At 42.8% G+C, this 24,341-nt stretch overlaps 1 protein-coding gene across 1 annotated transcript in view; it reads left to right on the top strand.

Annotated features, from left to right (window-relative positions):
* The window catches only part of LOC147421331 (polyadenylate-binding protein-interacting protein 11-like), a 31,733-nt gene extending 20,924 nt beyond the window's left edge, over positions 1 to 10,809 (top strand). Inside the window, exons 9-10 of the mRNA XM_086504046.1 lie at positions 9,944 to 10,005; positions 10,388 to 10,809. Coding sequence (XP_086360172.1) covers positions 9,944 to 10,005; positions 10,388 to 10,439 — 114 coding nt within the window. The 3' untranslated portion in view covers positions 10,440 to 10,809. The remainder of the gene's footprint in view (positions 1 to 9,943; positions 10,006 to 10,387) is intronic.
* The last annotated feature ends 13,532 nt before the right edge of the window (positions 10,810 to 24,341 follow it).

The following is a 24,341-nucleotide window of genomic DNA, read 5'->3' as shown; positions in this document are numbered from 1 at the left end:
AGAGGAGTTGTGTCCTTGATCATTATAGACATCAATGCATAGTTCACGTGAAGTAAAGGTTCATCCACCTCAGCAAGTTGAAGTTGTTGAGAGTGTCGTGTGGTACCGGCTTCACACCAATTGGGTGGAAAATCTGAGGTTATTGAATCTCGCAAGTCTTCAATAGCCACTTCGGCAACTTGTCGAGCTTGCTCCCCCGTGGGAGGAGCTACTGGTATATCTGGCTCTACCTGGGCACTGTGATGAGAACCACGGTGATTTGCATCATTGGGGATGGGTGCATGCTCCTCCGTAGCCTGAGGGATCTTGCAAGTCTTCAATAGCCACTTCGGCAACTTGTTGAGCTTGCTCCTTGTGGGAGGAGCTACTGGTATATCTAGCTCTACCTCGGCACTGTGATGAGAACCACGGTCATTTGCATCATCGGGAATGGGTGCATACTCCTCCGTAGCCTGAGGCACAGGGGTGGGAGAAGAGGCTCATCATAGGGCAAGTCAAAATCTGGGTCTCCAAGTATCGACAAGTCGGGGTCGTCATGGAAGGCTTGGGAGCGGAAGCCCCCTTTGAAGGTACGGTCTCATTGAAGACAACATCACGGCTGAAAAGAATCTCCTTCTTTTTTGGATCATAAAGTCTATATTCCACTATGAGAGAGTTGTAGCCGACAAAAAACATTCTTTGGGTCTTGGGGTCAAACTTCCCCCTCTGCTCCTTCGGTAAATGGACATAGGCATCGCTCCCAAAAATCCAAAAATGGGATACATCGGGCTTCTTACCAAAATAAGCTTCAAATGGTTTCTTCTTTAGAGATGAAGAGTTTGGAGATCGGTTGATAGTCCATCAAGAAGAACAACACATGGGTGTTGGTTCGGCGGCCCCCCAAAAGCAGAAAGTGATCGGGTCAAATGGGTCTACAAGACGAAGTACAAAGCTAATGGTTCTTTGGATAAGCACAAGGCAAGGCTTGTTGCCAAAGGCTTTTCCCAGAAACTTGGGGTAGACTACGAGGAGACCTTTGCACCGATTGCACGGATGGTGATCCTGCGGATTGTTTTTGTCCTTGTTGCCTTTTTCTAGTTGCCAGTTTTCAGATGGATGTGGTTTCAGCATTCCTCAATGGTGATTTAGAGGAGGTTTATGTGGAACAACCTCCAGGGTTCAAGGATCCAGACTTTGTAGATATGGTTTGTAGGGTGCTCAAGGCCCCTCAAGCAATCCCCTAGAGCGTGGTACCAGAAGATTGATTTATTTTCCTATGACACTCCTTTCAGCGATCTTCTGCTGACCCAAAGTTGTACATTTACAGAGAGGGAGGATTAGTGACACTCATTATCCTCTACGTCGACGATCTTGTGATTACAAGTAGCCATGTTGAGCACATCCGCAGTATTATGGCAACCGTGGCAGAGGAGTTTGAGATGACGTATCTTGGCTTGCTTCATCATTTTCTTGGATTGGAGATTTGGTAGACAGAGGGGGCCATCTTCCTCCCTCACAAGCGGTATATCCAGGAATTGTTGGAAGCATTTGGTGTAACCGAATGCAAATTTATCTCTACTCCCATGGATCCAAACGAGAAGTTGTCACATTTTGATCTCCCTATTTTAGCAGATGTTACTCAGTGCAGGAAATTGGTTGGTTCTCTCATTTGGGTTCTCAACACCCGATTTGATGTCAGCTTCTTGGTGGGTCTTCTTAGTTCCTTCATGCAAAAACCTACCAAGTTACATTTGGAGCAAGCTCTTCGGACCCTGCGGTATTTGAAGGTGACCAAGTCATTAGGCATTCACTATGCGGTTGTAGGTTCGGACTCTGAAACCGGCCCGTAGGGCGGTAGGCGTTGGCTTTCACCCGAAATTCTTTACTTTATACACACACACAGAGCACTTTGCAAAGAGAACCTGCTACGGGAGTTAACACTTGAATACACACACGGCTCGGAAGCTAGAATGCTCCGAGCAGACGCCGACAACCTGTAGGCCCCAAAATTGGCGCCCCTTTCGGTATTTCTTTATTCTTTAGGAGGGTAAATTACAAGGTAAGGTCCTGGGAATCCTTCACGTGTATCCACCTAGATACCATTTGATTTGGCCAAATTTCGGCAGCATAACAGCCCCAAAACTTGCGCGAAACCAATTCCCCTGCTGGAACTCGCTTGCACTGTCGTATACCCTCTGATTCCTGTCCAAAAACAGTAAATTCAGCACGCTGTATTTACTGGTTTTTGCCCTGTTTTCAGCCCCAAACAGTCCCCTAACTGTCCTCTGCCAGTGGGGCATGATTCCCAATGATCCTGGCGTCCGTATGGCTGAAAAACAGTGAATTTACAGCGCATACACAGCGCTGATTTTGCACCTGTACGGTGAGGTTATGACCCTCACCAGTGCCTGCTTTGGAGTAGCAGTTAGCTACCCCTGTTCCTGCTCAAGGAGGCTCTTGCCTCAGCACAAAAGCATGAACCCACACAACTGTACATCAGTCAAATGAGTAGCCCTCTTGTGGGGCATCACATAACTGCACGTAGGGGAGAGAGAGCAGTGTCTAGTGTGCAGGGCATCACTCCTAGCACCACATTGTACATGAGAGGGAAAGGAAGCACTCCATAGCTCTTAACCTGTGACCGGTTCTCAATGAAGCATCCTCCCAGCATCAATCGAGGGCCACCTCTGCTGCCCTTGACCTGTAATGCATCTATGAACAAATAGATGCAAAAAGGGGAAGATTTCCATGGCTGCCAAAACCTGCGTATCGCTGAAAACGCAGCAAAACAGCCCTGTAAACACGCATCTGATGCCTTCCAATGCTGGAAATGAGCTCCTTGGACCTATGCAAAGTCATGGGAAGCTCAAAATTGGAGAGAAATGGCTGAAAATCCAAGTTAACAGCCTCCAAAACTGCTCCAGAAAGTCAATTACGAGTTCTCTTCTCCCAAACTTGGTAAATTGACCAAAAAGTGCCACTTGGCACTCATGCATGCAATTTCCCCGCATTGGGTTTCCTGCTTAAAAATCTCTCAACTGGTGCATCAGTCGACTTTGCAGCAGAGTACTAAAATGTTCCCTTGGTCATACCGAAGGTAATGACGCGAACACATTTCACGGCCCAGAATAGCAGTTCCCTAATTTTTAGGAGATGCTTCCGTCGGGCTCCCGCTGGTCTTCTGACCATCTATCCTCATTGGGACCGCATCCAAAAGTGCAATGTGGCCCAACTGTCGGATACTTTCTGTTGGTGGTCCCACCTTGACTTTACGCCTTAATTGAGTTCACTTCCTAGTATCCACCAACTTGCTAAGTGCGACGGGGGGGACCTATATGATCTTGCTCTGAGCCTAGACATCCTCTTACCATACGAATTCCAGTGCCGACCACTTCCCGTCTGCAGGTGAATCTACCGTTCACATTGGCCATACAATGTCCGACCATTTGCAACTTCAAAAAGAGGGTCTCAAAAATAAAACAAAAATCATTGGAAGAAACCAACAACTAAGGTTAGCAATTGCCACGTCCTCGTGACAGACTCCCGGATCATTTTACGAGGATGAAGTGATTCAGATTGGGGAGGTGATCTAGACGGACGAGGGTCGACTATACAGGTTATACCTTTTCTTTTGGCTCAGGAACAATTTCATGGAGCAGCAAGAAACAACCAGCAGTTGAGGTAGAGTACCGTGCTGTTTGTAGTGCGAATGTGAGTCAATGTGGATTCGGAGGCTACTTTTGGAGAAATGCTTTTTGCAGCAGACGACCATTATGTACTCAGACAACGAGAGTTGTATAGCCATTGCGAGGAACGAGGTGTTCCATGCCCGTACCAAGCATATAGAGATACAACACCATTTTGTTCGTGAGAAGACCAAGGATGGCTCTATCCGACTAGAATACATCCCAACTTCGGATACCTTGCTGTAATCTTCACCAAACCTCTTCCACAGGAGACATTATCCTCTCATGCTAGCTCCCTTGGACTCGTTTCCTGTCCAAGAGCTGAGAGGGGGTGTTAAGAGTTCATTTTCTTGTCCGGTGGTAGCTCCGGTATCTCCTAGGAGCTGATTAGGGAGTGAGGGCTGTTTTGTGGCTATGCCCGACTCTACCTGAGGTAGACGTACGTGTACACGGCGGTGCACTTCATTGTGTTGCTCACTCGGTAGGCTTGCATGAGGCATGACCTCGTTCCTAGGGTTTCTCGGGATCAGAGTCTCGAGTCTTCTACAATTCTGCTACTAGATATGTGTCCTCTCCCCAGTGGTGTTGACACCCTCTTGGTGTTGCATCGCACACGGCGAGATCCAATACCTGTTTGGTGGGCTGTACGCGCTACCATCCTTACGCCGAGGAGATCCATCGCGATAGATACGAGATCTATTGGCTGCCTGTCACGGAGAGGTGCTTTGCTCGCGGTTGCAGACGAGTTTCTCATCCAATTCACCCTTTTCTATTGCACCATTGACAATACCAAGTGGGTCTCATCTTGTTCGATGTTTTAGAAGCCGGCTGATTTGGTGCAAAAACGCCATAGTTGTTGTTGAGGTACAGTAGGTAGCGTTTTCAGATCAGCGAGCGTTTTCAGTTTTCAGCCCTTCATCGACATCCGCCCATAGCCTCGTCGCCATTGCAGATCCTAGCAAATCAACCCATATCCTCGTCACCATTGCAGATCCTAGCCAAAACCCCTAGTGTTTTTGCAATTCAGCTCTTTGCCTTGCAAATCGAAGCACCTACATCAAGATCCCATCAACATCTCAGTATCTAGGACCATTTTATCAGCATTTGTGCAATCTAAAGCAAATACCTCTCTAGCGATATAGAGGGGGGGCCCTTGGAGAGGGGTTTGGGACCCTATTTGGTGTTAGGCTTCTCTCTCTCTCTCTCTCTCTCTCTCTCTCACACACACACACACACACACACACACACACACACACACACACAAAAAGAAAACCTTCACTCATAGTATCATTCTCTTTTCTCTGTAGTCTATTGCACATCTCTCATGAGGTAAAAGGAACTCTCTCATTCAGTAAAAGGAACCTTGAGTATGCACTGAGCACTCATCCTGAGCATTCACCATCAATCACTTCCGTTGCACATAACAACAACAGTTTGATGTATAAGCCAACTCCTCCTTCGATTTGATCAAAATTTCATGCAACTCTAGAGAAGCTCAAAGCCATGATGTTGATGAATCAAGAACCTTGGACACTTGGAGAAGAAGAAACAAAAATCTGAAGCAATGGTGCAACATTGCACTATGCGTGAGACCAAAATTCATAGGACAACGTTTTCCTTCTCCGATTCGAGGCTTCACACACTCACTCACTCTAACCACACATTTGCTAACCACTAAAGCTTGTGGTGCACGCTTTGGATGCTTTAAGAGTCCTAACCCACTGTCACGTGACACATCCAACCCTGTGTGTCCGTGGACAAGCTATAGCACGACAAGGGTTCAATCAGTCCAGCTAGTCTAGATTTAGAAGTGTTTTGGCACTTTTGTGAGTATGTTCGCAGACCGTGCATGCCCAGGCACTTAGTGTAGATGCATATCCTTTGGCTGCACACAACATGATCATAAGCATTCCCATGAGAATCCATCAGGGGAATTTTCCAGTGCATTTAACCTATTTTTCCTATTTTTGACATTTTTCACTTATTAATTTAAGTGACTTTTGTTGGAAAGTAGGTAGGGCAAATTGAGTAAGTTTGTATATAAGCAAACCTAGGCTAGCACTAATTGGCAGAAGAGCAAGGAGAACACAGGCCACAGGCAGCAGGTTCCCCCCCCTCTCTCTCAAGCAAGATCCCCCCCTTGGTGGCGTTTTCCCTCCAAGCAAGAACCACAACATCTAGCGTTCTCATCAAGAAGCCTCATCGCCGTAAGTCCCCCTTTGCTGGCGTTTTCCATCAAGGTATTCATCGCCACAGATGCCAGTGCCTAGTGTTTTCAGCAATAGCAACATCGCCCCCTTCCCTTGGCGTTTTTCAGCAGTATCCTCATCGCCCTAGACTCCCAGACCCTAGCGTTTTCAGCATCGCCACAACCTCAGGAATTCAGCCATTAAGAATCAGCCCTATCAGCGTTTTTGCAGCACTTTCAAGGCCGCAAAACCTGCGTTTTTTAGGGCAGCCGAAGACACGAACAACCTGCAGGAAAACAGCATTTTTCCTTGCGTTTTTGGCAGCAGCAGATTTCAGCCATTGGCGTTTTTGGACAGCAGCTAGAGTGCATCAGTTTTCAGCGCGTCGTTGTCGCATCGTCGTCATCGACATAGAGTCAGAATTCAGCAGATAAAGATTTGCAGATTTCAGCCCTTAGCGTTTCTAGATTTCAGCCCGTCTCGTCGTCGTCCTCATCGTCGTCGACATCGTCGGCAAGTCCAAGCATTGTAGAGATTTGTGCACTCAATCGTAGACCACTCTCGCCAACGAGAGTGGGGCCTTCGGAGGAGGATTTTACGTCTCTGGTGTCGTATTCTCTTCTCTCTCTATCTCTCAATCTCATACACTTGCACGGATAGTGTCCATTCACTTTGTTTGTGATCATTGCACTCTCTCATTAAGAACGAAAGGCTCTCCCTTCCATAAGAACAAAAGGAACCTTGAGCACAGTTCGGAGCACTCATCTTGAGCAAAGTTTAAACATTCATTCTGCTGCACCTTACACCCACTGAGAGGCTTATTGGTAACAGTAATCAGATTACAAAATCCATCAGAAGGCTAGCTTGATTCCAATAGTATTTTGTGGGAGAGCGCGTGTGCGGAAGAGAGAGAGAGAGAGAGAGAGAGAGAGAGAGAGAGAGAGAGAGAGAGAGAGAGAGAGAGAGAGAGAGAGAGAGAGAGAGAGAGAGAGAGAGAGAGAGAGAGAGAGAGAATAGACACAAACGCAAGAGATGGCATAGAGGGGGCGATCAGCCCCCCATGACTACCATGAGCAAAAGACCCAATACAATCAGATGTGTGTGGAAGTGGGTATCCCCCTGGTTGCATAAATAAGTGTCCAAGGGGAGGTAGGGCAAGGCTTGATAAAAATCCCCACGACGCAATAGAAAAATGATATATGGAAATATATGTGGGCCCTCGGACAAAGTGGGCCGGCGCAAACTCGGGCGGTCGGACCAGGAGCACAACCTAGACTATGGGTGGCCAGCCCAGAGACATACTAGCCGTACATGTATGCCCTAGACCTGTGAAGCAGCAAAGTGGTGTAAGTTTAACACCCCCTCTCAGCACTGGATGCTGAACAAACTGCATGAAGCTGAAGATATGAGGCATTGGATGAAGATGTCTGCTACGATGTCTGCAGCAATATAAGGTGTCCCAACCGCCAGGGAATCTCTGTGGAAAGATGCCGTCACAAGCAGTGTAGCAAACTGTTGTACTCCGTCGATACAGTGTGAAGATATTGCTTGAAGGTCCCGAACTGAGTGTGAAAACAACTCCTTGTCGTAAAAGAAGTGCCAATAGACCTGCAAGTGTCTTGCTTGATAGGATTTGTGGTGTCTGTAGTCAAACCGTATGGAGAAAATGGGAAAGCCCAGGAAGCGTCATGAGAATGACCGGAAGCCAGTCAATGCATGAACTTGCAACCCAAGGTGGCCAGATGGCTAAGCTATGTAAAACTCCAGGAAGGCCAGGTGTAGCAATCTACGTCATAAACGTCATTTAAATCAAGGAAAGCTAGACTAAACAGTTTGCACTGTAGAAGCTACCGTAAGCTGCAGTAATCACCTAGAGACCGCACGGACGACCATCGGATGGTGTCTTGTCAGTAGGTAGGGTAATCCAAGATGAGGGGAAAGCCAGACTCAACAGTCTGCGCTCTGAAGGGCCTCTGAGAAGAGGTGTGGTTAGACCAAGCTGTCTGCACTATAATCATCTTGTATGAAGAAGGGAAGCCAGATTGAGAAGTCTGCGTGTGAAGATCCTTTGAGAAGAGAACTGCACTACCATCCAAGCCAAGCTCCGGGTGACTCCTGATGTAATCGCAGGATGCCTGATCTCCCGCATCTCGCGGGTAAACTCTCCAAGAGAGTCCAAAGCACTGAAGTCCCACTCCAGTCCGTAGATCCAAGCAATGAACATGTCCAAGAAGAGATCTGAGATCCTCTCCCTAAGTCCATGTAGATGCTCCTGTGTAAGCAAGTGATCTGACGTGTTGAGGGCAAGTGGTAAGTGTCTGTCCACCCAAGATGGTGGTGTCTTCTCTGGGAACGTTGGAATCCCATATGCCACGAGCATATCTCGCGTAAACTCCTCTGATGAGTGCATAGGTGTGTCCAAAGCAAACTACAAGTTACCACCCCCTCTTGAGTGTGCAACCGTCGAATGATGGCTGGAATGAATGGATCTCCCAAGGATCATACGCCCGTAGATGATCAAGGCGATGTCGAAGATACCGTGTACTGCAGTAGTCACTGAGAGACCGCACGACCACCACCAAATGGTGTCCTGGCAGGAGGTAACTTCATCCTCTGTGAAAAACACAAGCCAAGTGTTTGTTGTCCACCCAAAAACACAACTGCGAGGTGATGAAAACGTTGCTGTCCAGCAATTTCCAGCGTGCTCGTACGCTCCCGGCAGTGTCCAGAGCGGTGCAGAGGGTGTAGGGAAGATTTTGAATCACCGTCACTGCCCCAGATGAGCTGATAACAGAGAACAGAGAAAACAGCAAGGGGTAATGGCTGAAATCTGTAGATTTGAAGAGGAACTTCGCCCGCAAGGCACCGGATGCCAAGGCCGGGGAGGTGGTGGCAAGATTTGGGTTACAGAAGCTGAGCGCTGCCCTCCTGCTGCAAAAACGCAGTTCAATTTGCAGCCCACTTTTGCTGCACTTTTTTGGCACCAAAAACCTTCTGATTGGTGAAAAAACAAAAGCTTGATGGGTACCCTAGGTGCCCAACAACTTGTTGAGGTGTCAACGACACAAAGTGACCAATTAAACTGCCGAAAGTGGGTTGAAAACCCAAAAACGCAGATGAAGGTCGAAAACGCAAATGGAGGAAGGGCATTTCCGGCGACGAAACTGTCCCAGAAGTGTAGCGCTAGCAGGGAAATCAGCAGATCTGATGTTTTTTGCAAAAAACGCAGGTTGAGGTGAGGTCCTCCGCGACGGAAATGGCTCCTGTTTCTGTGCTTGCCTGGCTGATGTAAAAACGCTGGCAGATCTGGCTGCAGTTGCCAAAACGCCGGCTGATCCAGCCCTTGGGAGAAGAACCAGATGTGATGTAGCGCATCAGAATAGGCAGAGCCTGAAACTGCTGATACCATGTGCCCTGGCGACTGATACCATGTGATGCTTGAGCTCTGATACCATGTGAGAGAGCGCGTGCGGAAGCGTGAGAGAGGAGAGAGAGAGAGAGAGACAGTAGACACAAACGCAAGAGATGGTGAAGAGGGGTCAATCAGCCCCCCATGACTACCATGAGCAGAAGACCCAATACAATCAGATGTGTGTCCCCTGGCCCCATAAATAGGTGCCCAAGGGGAGGTAGGGCAATGCTTGATAAAAATCCCCATGACCCAATAGAAAAATAATATATGGAAATATATGAGGGCGCCCGGACAAAGTGGGCGGCTGGCCCCAAACTAGGGCGGCGGAACCAGGAGCAACCAGGAGCAACCTAGACTATGGGTGGCCAGCCGGGAGACATACTAGCCGTACATGTATGCCCTAGACCTGTGAAGCAGGAGAATGGTGTAAAACATCTTTGTGGCTGCTCAGCTCAATCTGACATTGCGCGTCCTCCTGCGCATATCTTGTGACAAAAAACATTTTTTGAGCAGCCAAGAGAAACACTGGCGTACCAAGGTCGAGCACTCAGGTGCCCATCCTAGATGTCTAGGGGTGTACTGTTTTAGGATGGGGTATGACAGAGCATATTGCAAGTCACTTTTTTAATATTGTCAGTTTTTCTCTTTATTTGAATTGCTAAATGCCCCTTTTGCAGGCTGAAAGTGCTATGGCAGCTCTGAACTGTAGTGGTGTCGTACTGGGCTCCCTTCCTATCAGGTAATTATAGAAGTGGTGTAATGTCTCGTGCTTCTTTGTTGGTCTAGTACACTAGCAGCCTTGCAGTTCTTGTATGCTTTTGATCAACACACTGCTCTGATCCTAAATGGTCCTCTAGAATGTTGATGGGTTTCTAACATAAACATATACACATTAGCTTGCATGTTCAAGGGAGTGCTATAGGCTAGAAAATCCATTGTTCTTCTTTTTGGAGTAATGTGTGTGCATGAGTTGAAGAGGATGGAATTAATGAAGTCATTTAGTTTGTGCCTGAGATAGAAAATTACAGTAATTACTTGGTAGCTATGAAGCATTTCTTTTGTCCCAGTGAATCTTTATCGGTAAATGTGTGGAAATAATGTTGGTCCTTTTTGGCTTTCAGAGTGAGCCCATCCAAAACTCCAGTAAGGCCACGCTCACCACGTCTTATTTAAAACTTCACTCCTCCCTCAGATCTGGGCCTTAGAAAGACAGTGCACGCAGTAGGTTTCTCTTTATTACTGTAAAAGTAACGGTGAAGGGGGCTGCAAGCTATTAAGTTCAGCCTTGCTCCCTTGTCTTGATTGGTCAAACGACTGCAGTTGGGGGACCTTGGGCATGTGCCCCAGCTTTTGTAAATATGGGTTTACTGGTAATTTTTTGGAAGGCATGCAGGAAGATCAATGGAAAATCTGCAAGTGAAACCGAATAAGGTACCAACCATCCACTCGTGTTTCGGCTTGAAGAATCAATAAGCTTGAGCGATGTATGCTCTCACTATGAGACAAGCATGAAAGTAAATCATTTACAGTGTGTGGTTTGAGAGCTTTGATTGTCGAACTTTGCAATTGCAATTGCTGATGGCAATTGTTTGTGCTCAACACATAAGTTATTTTGGTGCCCTTAAGCTGAAACACCCTAGAACCATTCTGAGCAATGCATACGAAAATGATTAGGATAGCCACGAAATACGCAGGATCTCTTAATTCAAGTTAGAAGCATGACAGGTCATATTATAATTTGTTCAATCAGGCACGTCACATCCGAAGGGAAAGGTGCTTGTGGCCGTTTTTGAAGTTAAGTATGGGTGGGGAAAAGTGACCCACAATAATACTACTCATTTACCCTATATTTCATATATCACTTTTGTGCCTCTGAAGCACTATCACTTTGACCCGACCTTAGCTTTGGCTTGGTTGTGGATGTGGCTGTGGCTTTGACATTGGTCACTTTAATTTGTAGTATTCTAGATGGAAATTCCCTTGATAAGCAATCAACCCTATACTTAGATACTCGTCTCAAGCCCTTAATAACACGAATGACCTAACCATATCCAATGGAGTGCTACACACTTATGCTTTTAAAGGCCCTAAATCTCACTTCCAGTGGGCTTAACCCCAACTTGGTCTATCTAAGTTGCCTCTCAGTGGTTGTACCCATCTACCTTGCATTATTTTGTAGTAGCTTGAACTATATTCAATTTTAAACAGTGCTTGATGCTACCCCGTCGACTATTAATTTAAAAAAACTATATGGACTTTCCCTTAACAGAAAGCTTATCACTTGTGTGTGATACCGCCTTTGTATAAGTTTTTACACTTGGCGCTTGGTGGCATTATGCTTGACAAAGCATTCATTACTGCCTACTTCCTCGTGCCATTCTCTGCGTGTCGGTAATACTACTTGTTGCTCGGCGACGAGATTTGTAGCATTTTCTTTGTACCCTTCTCCTTTCCCCTCTATGCATAGCTATCTCTCATATCCTTTGACTTCGCGAGACAAATTAAGATTGTACTCGAGTTGGCCGTGCATATGGGTGATCTCCCCTATTCTGAAGTTGGATACTTGGGATATGGGGCATCATGCCATGTTACCCTATTGGATTCCAACATGAAGATGATACATGGTTGCTTTCCTAGTTTTCAAACTGTTATGGTGAGGGTTTTCTCTAGCCTCACTTAGCCTTGTGTTATGTATTGTTGTCTACTTTTCTGTGCGTGGTGTTTTGCTGTTCACTCTGCTGCTTTGCATACTTTGAATCGGAGTTGGTTGGAAAAAGGTTGGTATTGAATTGTCTTCAATAATCTCCTATTGATTTAGTGTTTTGAATTACTGTGCTAATTAGTATAAACTGTTGGGATCATCTACTTTTTAAGTCACTGCAGGATTCAACATGTGGTTTGTTGATCATACATATTAAAATAATGTGGGGATTATATCAATCGACCCGAGATAATTTACTGTAGTGTTTAGTTGACTGGGTGTATGTTGAATGAAGTAGATTTGTCTACATAATTTATTGTGACAGTTGATTGGGTATTTGTGTTGAATGAAGTAGATCTGAACAAATTTTGGGTTATTCTTTTTTTTGAATATAAATCACTCCATAGTTGATACTATTTTGTTGCCTGTCTTTTTCGGATGGTCGAAAGGATGAACTGTTTTTTTTCTTGCGGGGATTTTACATCTAGTCATTGTTGAAGTACATACTCTATTGGAAATCGCGTAGTAGCATCTGGTGGTAATGTAAAGATAGTATATTTCGTAATGTTAACTAGTAGTACTATGATGAAATTACTTTGGGATTTCGTCAATTTCACTTTGAATCTAGAAGTATCTTGTTGTTCTCCCTCAGCTCGTCGTGATACACCTATCCATTGTGCTATAGTGCTTCTTTGCTGTATTATTAACCATTTCACAGGATTGGATGGTTTTTAACCTTTTAGTCTAGATTTTCTCTACTCATCTAAATTACTGTAGATTTTCTTATGGCTATTAAAATACTTGGTGATGCATGAGGAGCTTGGCATTGATATGCATCAAGACATTGCTTTTAACTGCCCCATTTAATATATAGATTGCATGTATTAGTTGAGGAGATCCCTTCCCCATGCTTGCAAAGTACTTTGCCATCATGCATCTCTCCTTGTTGAGTGTTGAAATACAATTAGGCCATAACCTCCTCTATAATGTGCTCAAAGATGGTTGTTGAGAACCCTCTGAATCTTCTGAAGTCCATGAGCTCATTCATTTGTTTGTTTAAGAACTTAAGTAAGGTTTATAATATCTTGCAAACTTGGGTAAGTTGATTTAATAGGTGTTAGTGACATAATGAAGTTGAACCATGGAAAACCCACCAACCTACCTGGTTGAGAGTTAATTTGTCAATGATGCTTATCATATATAGTCCTATGTTTTATTGTAGCGAACATTTCATGAACATTTTGCACGTTCTTACGAATATTTGTTAGCAAGGGACCTTTTTCTTTTTGTACACGGATATCAAAAGCTGCTTTTCCACTCGCCCGAGTGGTGCTAATGTTTGTAAAACTCCACCAATACAACAAATGCAAGCTTGAGGCCTAGAATGCAGATCTCTCTCTCTCTCTCTCTCTCTCCCGACCCTCCTCCCCCGGCTCCTAAGGGATATTTTCAAGGGATTTAAACAAGATTTTATGGACCAAAGCATATTAGAATGACCTTAAGAGGGGTTGGCGTAATTTTGAGTTGAGAGAACGTGGAAGCAAAGGAACATGGCTTGAGGGAAGTGAAAAGGTTGGTCTTCAACTCCCAAAAGGCCTCCACACGTATGGCATGTGCACTACACTTAAAAGCATCAATCATGCCATTGAAGGGGAAACTCTCTCTCCATGTGCAAAAAATGTGGATTAAGAGAAGTTAAATTTCCAATATATACATGCAAATTAGCTGCTAGACTTGCTTAGGTTTGATTGTGTCTTATCAATTAAAAATTCTTTAGATAGTCTTTATATTTTATACAAGGAGGTTAAATGTTAACTTTAATAATGAAGGTAATACTATTCCAACCCCACACATTGATTCACTATTGTATTAGACATACAATTATTTTTATAAAAATGGGATCTTTCTGACACTTGGATCAAAAGGGGTCCTGGCCTTTTGATCACAATGGTTACTCTTTTAAATTAAGGAGAACTTTTTTGACACTTGGATTAGAAGGGGTGGTGGCCTTCTGATCACTATTAAAGCAAATGGATATACACTTCCTTTTTAAAAAAATAAAAATAAAAATTGATGGGGAACTTTTTGACACTAGAATCAGAAGGTGTGGTGGCCTTCTGATAACAATAAATACTCTTTTAAATTATGGGGAACCACTTGGATTAGGAGTGGTGGCCTTTTGATCTCTATCAGATATACACTTCCTTTGGATTATCTACTTACTCTTTGATGGGTTGTTAGTCTCTAGAATACTCTGCACTATTTGGTACTCTAAAAAGGATAGTAGGTTAAAAAAAAAAGAAAAAAAAGGACATGGATAACAACTGATAGGTTCATTTTCACATGTAATACATAATCAAGTATAACGAATCTGTTGTCTTGTTTAAATGAATGTACATGACAATTCTATCTTTACTTGAAATATTTTTGGCTTAGGCATTGAAGAACTTGGCTTCCTCTACTTTAGAACCATTTTTTTGACTATCTCATGTAAAAATGCACTGGAATGATACTTCATTCTTACTTTCATGTATAAAAATGAATCTAAGACTAAGTCATTTTTGTGCTTATCTCTGTCCTTTGTTTAAAGCCATGTGTCTCTTGAACTTTTATGTTCTTTTGTGTATAAGTATAAGGTTAATACAACAACACACACGTCCTAAACACAAGGTTCTCCCAGAAAATTGGGATGCCAAGACACTAGCTTTAGAAAAATTCTGTCTATAGGCTTTGACCGACTCACCGTTTATAATTCCTTTGTAGGTTGACTGGTATTAGGTGGTCTTTCCTTGTATATAGATTGGATTTTTGCTCATAAATACTTTAGTCTTTGACTCGGCTGATTTTAGGTTGTAGGTTAATCCAAAATTACTTACCCATGTGTAATTATTTCGATGCTTATGATTTCAAGAACATTTTACCTCTAAATGGAGTACTCTTGGATGGACGGTCCGTTTGAGGACTATCCATAGAAATTGGTAAAACCATGAAAAACTTCTACGAATGACTATGAATGGCATCCATACTATTTTCTAATGGCTAACAAAGCCTTAAAACTCTGACTGGATTATAATCTTCCCTGTTGACATTGTCACTTATAGCTTCAATGAGACTCATGGATTTTTATATATGATGTATCTCTTTGGCTGCAAACTTAACTATTATACTCTTATCAACTTGATGAGGCAGTAGGCGCATACTCAATGGGTCTACTGCCTTAACATTGAGTATGGTGCTTGGGTAAGGGTGGACGCACGCGCATGCGCGCGTGCACACACACACACACACACTTGGTCATTTCATCTGGCTATGATTGCTTCATCGAGCCACACATACACTTACACTTGAGCTATTGATGGTTATTTTGTCTTGTGGGTGATTACCTTGAGTATGTACATGGTCACTTTTTTGTGTGGATTACTAGCAGGATATTTTCCACAGCTATACATTTACCCTGTATTTTATATATCACTCTTGTGCCTCTATAGCACTATCACTTTGACCCAAACTTAGCTCTGGCCTGGTTGTGGTTGTGGCTTTGTCACTAGTCACTTTTATAAATGGTATTCTAGCTAAAAAGTGCCCTGACAATCAATCGACCCTAAACTTAGATACTCTTGTCTCAAGTCTTTAATAGCAGTATCAATATGATATGACCATATCCACTAGAGTGCTACCCACTTGATGCTTTTAAAGGCCCTAAATCTCTAACCTCCAATGGGCCTTAACCCTAGCTCGGTTTGCCTAAGTTGCCTCTCAGTTTTTGTACCTAACTACCTTGCATTATTCTGTAATAGCTTAAACTATATTTATTTTTAAGAAGTGCTTGATGCTACCCCACCGACTATTAATTAGAAAAAAATATATGGAACTTTCCCTTAGCAGAAAACTTATCCCTTGTGTGTGATACCATCTTTGTTAAAGTTTTTACACCTGGCGTTTGGTGGCATTATGCTTGACAAAGCATTCATCATTGCCAGCATGCCATTCTCTTCATCGAGCAGCAAGCGGTATTATGAGAGTATTACGGGCGCACATTTGTACCCTTCTCCTTTCCCTTCTATGCATAGCTATCTCTGGTATCCTCCGACGTTGCGTGACAAATTAAGACTTTGTACTCGAGTCGCCCCTGCATATGGGTGATCCCTCCTATAGCAAAGCTGGATACTTGGGATATGGAGCATCGTTCAAGGTACCCTACTGGATTCCAACATGAAGATGATACGTGGTTGCTTTCCTAGTTTTGAAACTGCTATGGTGGATAGGTTGCCTATTTAATCAAGGTGAGGGTCTTCTCTACCCTTAGTTAGCCTTGTGCTACGTATTGCTGTCTATTTTTTTGTGAGTGGTGTTTGTTGTTCACTACATAATTGATACTATTCTGCTGCTTGGTTTTTTGGACGGTCAAAAGGATGTACTGGTTTTTTTTCATGCTAGGATTTTACATCTAGTGAATGTTGTAGGACATACCCTATTGGAAATCGGGTCGTAGAATATGGTGGTTATGTAAAGATAGGATAGTTTATAATGTTAGCTAGTAGTACTATGATGAAATTACTTTGGGATTATTTCAATTTCACTTTGAATTTGGAAGTATCTTGTTGTTCTCCCTTAGCTCGCCATGATACACCTACCCCATTAGGTGATAGTGCTTCTTTTTCATATTATTAACCATTTAACATGATTGGATGGTTTTTTACCTTTTAGTCGAGATTTTCTCTACTCATCTAAATTACTGGAGATTTCCTTATGGCTATTAAAATACCTTGGTGTTGCATGAGGAGCATGGCATTAATATGAATCTTGATTGATATTGCTTTTAACTACCCAGTTTAATACATAGCTTGCATGTATTAGTTAACTTTTTAAGTTAGATCTAATATGTGCTAAATAAAGTCTAAAAATAGGAAATACTACCTATTCCTAGTGGCCTTTGGAATTTATTATAATGGGAGCTTGTGTTGAGAATTGTGACGACTGACCGACTAACATGGATCATCCTCTCAATCAGCTCTAGACTTGTCAGCTGAACACAAAAGCTATATTTTTAGATTACTGAAAGCTAAGCAGATGGTAAAGTATGTTTGAGACTCTTTTAAGTGATTGGCTAAAAGTCCAGTCTTTTGGTAGATACTTGCTGGTTTGGTACTGACATCTGGACATTGTAACATATGGCTTTGTGAGAAATTAATAGTAAATGACTTCCTGTTAGTAAATTGGTGAGCCATGATAGGTTGCTTTAATATGATTAGTGATGTCGTACTTACACCTGGGGGATTGTTGCTGTGATATTCTCTTTGCATTATGATATTGTCTTCAAAGCATGATGTGGTTTGATCTTTACTAGACTTTTTGGATAAACTCAATCCCTTGGGGGTAATACTTGGGATGGTTGGCCCTTCATAAGTTGTGATACTAAATGAATTTGAGCTAGCTATAGTTGTGAGTAGCGGGGATTATGACTTGGAGTTGTGATACTAAATGAATTTGAGCTAGCTATAGTTGTGAGTAGCGGGGATTATGACTTGGAGTTGGGGGATTTGGCTTGTACCAATCTTCTAAATATTAGCGATTTCCCTTGCCTGCTCATCATACAAATAAGCATTATGGGCTTTGTTTATGAGCAATGACTCACTACTTTGATCATTGGTAATTACTAGTAATTTTGACTTAGATTTTATAGATGGTTGGATTATATCTTTTTAGCTGATCCTAGGAATCTAAACTCTGATATCTTTGCTTGATTGTGATCCTTTGCTAGTAGGAATCTTGACTAATTCTCTTATTAATTCTGGCCTTTCTTTGGGGGATTTTGCAGACCATGGTTAATGCTTGGTTTGTCTCTTACCTTAGTTACATTCGGATAAATACTAGATTGAATGGGCTTTGTGAATCTCTAAATCTATGGTTAGGCAACACTTTTAGCATAAAAATCCTTTGAACTAGATGGATCTTCTGCCCACATATGGCTGGGATACTTAAGGCTTTACCTATCATAGTATTTTGTTCCAAAACAACTTGTATACTAGTCCGATACAATAAGCAACCAATTGAACGAGGTGCTGGCTGGCTGATGAACAGGCTCTGGTTGCATGAGGAAATATCTTGGATTTAACGCTTTTTTATTCAAAACACTTGCTTCAAAAGAGTTGAAAGTTGTTACCCCTTGAAATGGTTTGGCAAGAGGCTTCATGTTTGACCACTTTACATCCAAAAAAAAATGGGACAAACACTTGAATCAAAAGGGGTAGTGGCCTTTTGATCACAATAAAAACTGTTAAACAATATATTTCTTTAACCATTCACCTTTGAAAGGATAAAAATATGGGTACTTCACATTTCATTTGGTTTATAACTCAAAAAGTTACATCATGTTTTGAATACATTTTTTTATATTAAAAAAAGGGGATCTTTCTGACACTTGGATCGGAAGGGGTGGTGGCCTTCTGATCACAATGACTCTTAGGAGCAATTTTTTCTGACACTTGGATCAGAAGGGGTGGTGGTCTTTTGATCACTATTAAAACATATGGATATACACTTCTTTTAAAAAATAAAATAAAGTAATTTTTTTGGTGAAAATTTTTGACACTTCAATCAGAAGGTGTGGTGGCATTTCGATCACAATAAATACTCTTTAAAATTATGGGGAACTTTTGACACTTGGATTAGAAGGGGTGGTGACCTTCTGATCTCTATCAAAACATATGGATATACACTTCCTTTGGATTATATACTTACTCTGCGGTATATGATACTCCAAAAAGGATAGTAGGTTTAATCTAAAAAGTTTTTAAGTAGGACATGGATAATAACTGATAGGTTCATTGACATGTGTAATACATATTCAAGGCTAATGAATTTGTTGTGTTGTTTATATGAAGGCATGTGAGAATTCTATCTTCACTTAGGATCTTTTTGGCTTAGGCATTGAAGAACCTGGCTTCCTCTACTTTAGAACCATTTTTTGACTATTTCATGTAAAAATTCATTGAAATGATACTTCATTCTAACTTTGATGTACAAAAATGAGTGTAAGACTGAGTCATTTTGTGCTAATCTATGTCCTTTGTCTAAAGTTTCAATATCATGGATAAATAATCTCACAAACATTGTTTTGGTCACTTGTGAATTCTGTTATAGCATGGACACTTTCTTGCAGCTAATAGAATAGTGAAGAAGGCTTTTATGTGATTGTCCTATTATGCTTGTCAAATCCGTAAGTTTGCTTGATGAAGTCTCAGTAACTTAAATTCAACTCAAGCTATTGCTTAGTAAAGAAAGGAATGATTGTGAGAAACACTTGCTTTCATGTGATGTGCACCCAATTTAATGCTAAGGTTGTCTATAAACTTGAGGAGAACCCTGCCCCATGCCTTCAAAGTAATTTGCCATCATGTGTCTCTCCTTATCAAGCGTTGAAATACAATTAGGCCATAACCTCCTCGATGACATGCTCAAAGATGGTTGAGAACCCTCCACGTCTTCGATATAGCTGAAGTTCATCAACTCATTCATTTGTTTGTTTAAGAAGTTAAGTAAGATTTATAATATCTTGCAAACTTGGGTAAGTTAATTTAATAGATGTTAGAGATATAATGAAGTTGAACCATGGAAAACCCACCAACGTACCGGGTTGAGAGCTAATTTCCCAATGATGCTTATCATTTATAACCCTATGTTTTATTTGTAGCAAATATTCCATCAATATTGTGCGCGTTCTTATGAATATTTTGTTATCAAGTGACCTTTTTCTTTTTGTGTTGGAATTAGGGTTGTAGAGAAACACACACAGCTTGGAGAAGACGAAGGAAGCTCAAGGCACACAATAGAGAGTGTGTTACTTAGTGTGCAATGGAAAGATTGATAGCCCTAGAGTGATGGGCGTATATACAATGCACGGGGGAAAAAACCTCCTAAAGAGGGAAAAAATGCCCCGGCGGTCCTAGTGTGTTCACACACATCACTACCACATGTATATGGTAACAAATCCCCCCTGGAGTGATGCGGTGAACGAGAGCTGGCACATGAGTAAAGGGAAGTGCCATGCCATGAGGACACGATCAGTCCACAAAGGGGAAAAAGCCCAAAGATTTGCGGAAAGCTTCAAGCTTCTCACGAGACAATGCCTTTGTAAAAAGATCTGCAAGGTTGTCCTGTGTTGGCACATAAGCCAAGCTGATCTCTCCTGCTTAGAGCCTCTCCCTGACATAGTGGTAATGCACCTCAATGTGCTTTGTGCGAGCATGAAAAACTGGGTTCCTCGCAACTGCCAATGCGCTCTGACTGTCAGTGTAGATAGTGTTGGCAGTGTCCTGTCCAACACCCAAATCAGCCATAAGGCGTCTGAGCCATACACACTCAACCGTAGCTGTGAAGACTGCCCTGTACTCAGCCTCACAACTCAAAGTGGCCACAGTAGGTTGCTATTTGCTCCACCATGATATACATGAACTGCCAAGCATGAAACAAAAACCACTTGTGGACACTCTCGTGTCAAAACAACCAGCCCAATCTGAGTCCGAAAAAGCATGTAAGTCTGGCGGCAATGATCCCCCCTTGGGATAAAACAAGCCAAGATGTAAAGTGCCACTAAGGTAGCGGAAAATCCTCTTGACAGCCTGCCAATGCTTAGACCTTGGGCTATGCATAAATCTGCTGACCTGTGAGACTGCAAACTGAATATCCGGCCTCGTGTTGCATACATAAATGAGGCAGCCAACAGCAGTTTGGTAAAGAGTGACATCAGCAGGATCATCAGCATCATGTAGAATCAACTTCAAACCTGTTTCCATGGGAGTGGCAATAGGTTTGCAATCCTCAAGTCCAAACTTACATAGCAATGTCTCTATGTAACTTTTCTGACACAAGGCAATACCACCATCACACTGCTTAAACTGTATACCCAAATAATGATGCAACAGCCCCAAATCTTTCATCTTGAAAGTAGCATTCAGATCAGCCTTAAATTCAGCAATATGTCTCTCATTTGGTCCAGTGATCAGCAAATCGTCAACATAAAGAACCACGATGAGAAATACATCACCCTCACGCTTTACATACAATGTGCTTTCTGTTGGACTGTTACGAAAGCCTTGTTTGACCAAATGAGTGTCAGCTTTCTCATACGAAGCACGAGGAGATTGCTTCAACCCATACAAAGCCTTGTTACATTTGCACACTTTGTCCTCTTGTCCTTTTATGACAAAACCGCGAGGCTGCGTTACATAAACTTCCTCAAATATGTCACCATTCAAGAAAGCAGTAACAATGTCTGATTGATGTACATCCCAACCAAAATGAGCTGCCAATGCACATAGAAAACGCACAGTAGTCATACGACAAGTGGGAGCAAAAGTCTCTTCATAATCTATGCCTTTTTGCTGTGCATAACCCTTTGCAACAAGTCGAGCCTTATGGCGATCGATCTCACCATCCGGCTTGCGTTTCAACTTGTAAACCCACTTCGTACCAATGGCCTTTTTGCCAAGAGGCAAATCACATAAAGTCCATGTGTCATTTTCTATAAGTGCATCATATTCTGATTGCATGGCAGCCATCCAATTTTCTGAATTTTGTGCTTCATCAAAAGTCAGAGGCTCCTCAACATCATGTAAGCTAGACACAGCCAAAGCATAACAATCTGATGCATAAGATGCATGGCGAGAGCCTGAACGAGTATGACTAGACAAAGGTGCATCCAATTTACTGTCATGCAAAGTGTGCACCAGCCATTTTGGCATACCTCTAGCCTGCTCATTGTCAGCCCTTTCCTCATCAAGTACATCATGTACATCTGCATCAGTAATAGGCTGATCTACGACATTTTCAAAAACCCCCATAGGCTGTACATTTGCCTCATTGGAACTTACATTCGTTATTCCACCACTGAGAAGAGGCAACAAAGTGTCATAAATGTCCTGTGAGCTTACATTACTATCTCTAGTACATGATAGCAAGGGATGAACAGAATCTTCCACAAACACTACATCCCGTGAAACCAGAATACGTTTTGTTTGTGGATGATACAACCTGTAACCTTTGCTTTCAACACTGTAACCAACAAAAATACATTTGACAGCCTTATCATCCAATTTTCTGCGCTGCACTTGTGGCACCAAAGCATATGCCAAACAACCAAAAACACGCATGTGCTCAATAGAAGGCTTTCTATCATGCCATGCTTCATATGGAGTAATAGACTACAAAGCTTTCGTAGGACACCTGTTAAGTACATAAGTGGCACACATGATGGCCTCAAGACAAAAAGAATGCGGTAAAGCCCTTGAATCTGCAACAGCATTTGCAAAATTTTGTCCACACTTGTCATACAAAGTGAGCTTATACAGCCCACGGCACAAAAGCCCAGATGCAACAATTTCATCACCAAAACTGAGATCATGAACTGTACATCTGACATCCACAAATTTGACTACAAGTCCAAGTCTAGCAAGTGCGGATACAGACAAGAGATTCTTCTTGATCCCAGGTACATAAAGTGCATCAACAAGTGTGAAGGAGCTGCCATTAGCAGCAGTGAGCATAATATTTCCAACTCCCTGAACTGGATAAGAGGCGTTGTTGGCACAAGTGACTGAATTCCCATGAGGGATAGACTCGAGAGAGGTAAACAATTTACGATGTGAGGTAATGTGCTTTGTAGCACCACTGTCGAAATACCACACATGTGAATCTGCAGCAACTGACAAGCATGCATCATGGACAGCAGGATTGTAAGTGCACTCTGCGCTAAAAGCCCATTCTGCATCAACATCAGTAACATAGTCTCCTTTCACAGAAGACTCAACAATGGCTACATTTGTAGTGGAACCAGCATTTGCAGTGGAACCACCCTCTTTCTTCTTAGCCTCTTTGGCCTTCAACTTAGGACACGACTTGATCAAGTGATCATTGGCTTTACAATAATGGCAACGCATCTTCTTTTTGCCCTTATCACCAGAATTTCCAGACGAATTGCTGCTAGCAGAAGCATTAGGAACATAATTTTTGCCACTCGCAGTAGAACCATAAGAAGTGGCTGCATTGCTGTTACCACCCTTTCTTTGAGAAGCAATAAAAGCCTGTTCAACTGCACGCTGTCTAGTCCTGTTTTTTCTGGATAGTGACTCTTGCAACAGCAATGTGCATAATGCATCAAACTTGACAACTTCTGGATTTCCTTGGGTCATCAGTCTCCAAGTACTAGCAAAAGTCTGGTAGGAATCTGGTAAGGCATCAAGATCAGTCTGCACAAGGGAACTGTCTGAAATGACTTCACCTGCAGAAATAAGCTGCTCATTGATATCCTTGACACTAGCAAGGAAAGTGTCCATATCATCCTCCTCATGCATAATCTTCGACTCCAGCTCTTTACGCAGCAAAGCAATTTTAGCCTCATTGCGGCTTGCATAAAGACTTGCTAGAATATCCCAAGCCTGTTTTGCAGATTTTGCTGAACGGATGTGAGGAACAATGGTGCGCTTCACAGACAACGCAATCAATGCATGAGCCTGCGCATCCTTAACATCCCAACGATCTTGTTATGCCATAGGCAAAACAACTCTAACAACCGCAATCCTTACAACAAGACCTGCAACATCCTCAATATCGCCTACATCCTCAAAACCAGGACGTACATCAATGCCCTGCACAATGTTCCAGACACCCTTTGACACAAGAACATGTTGCATCATGTAAGCCCACATAGGGTAGTTGTCCCCATCCAACCTGTCCTCAGTAGCAAACATCTTGAACACATCTGTGTTGTTGTTGTTAGCCATGGTAAATGCTGCACTTGATGTGAAAACTGTCCGAAAATAGGAGAAACGGAGCGGGAACAACCTGTGCTATATAGCACAAATTGTAGAAGACTATAAGGCACCTGTTATGCTGAAAATGGCACTGACAGAAATTCTGCACAAAATGAAGAAATAGCCTGTGCAGTACTGCATGTAGTGGAAACGGAGGCCGAAATGAGCCCAAATCAAAATTCTGAGCAGACCAAGCTCTTCGAGCTATCCCAAAATTTTTGTCGACCTGCGAACGCTCGCCAAAGCTCACTGAAATCGGAGAAAGTGAGCAGGCGTGTGCTGGAGCAGTTGGCGACTAACCCCGGGAGGACGTGACCTGCTCTGATACCAATTGTTGGAATTAGGTTTGCAGAGAAACACACACAGCTTGGAGAAGACGAAGGAAGCTCAAGGCACACAATAGAGAGTGTGTTACTTAGTGTGCAATGTAAAGATTGATAGCCCTAGAGTGATGGGCGTATATACAATGCACGGGGAAAAAACCTCCTAAAGAGGGAAAAAATGCCCTGCGGTCCTAGTGTGTTCACACACATCACTACCACATGTATATGGTAACATTTTGTA

Source organism: Adiantum capillus-veneris, chromosome 28 (genome assembly GCF_014529385.1).
Source record: "Adiantum capillus-veneris isolate H3 chromosome 28, ASM1452938v2, whole genome shotgun sequence".
In the NCBI taxonomy this organism is placed as follows: domain Eukaryota; kingdom Viridiplantae; phylum Streptophyta; class Polypodiopsida; order Polypodiales; family Pteridaceae; genus Adiantum; species Adiantum capillus-veneris.
This window is presented reverse-complemented; position numbering and strand designations above follow the sequence as displayed.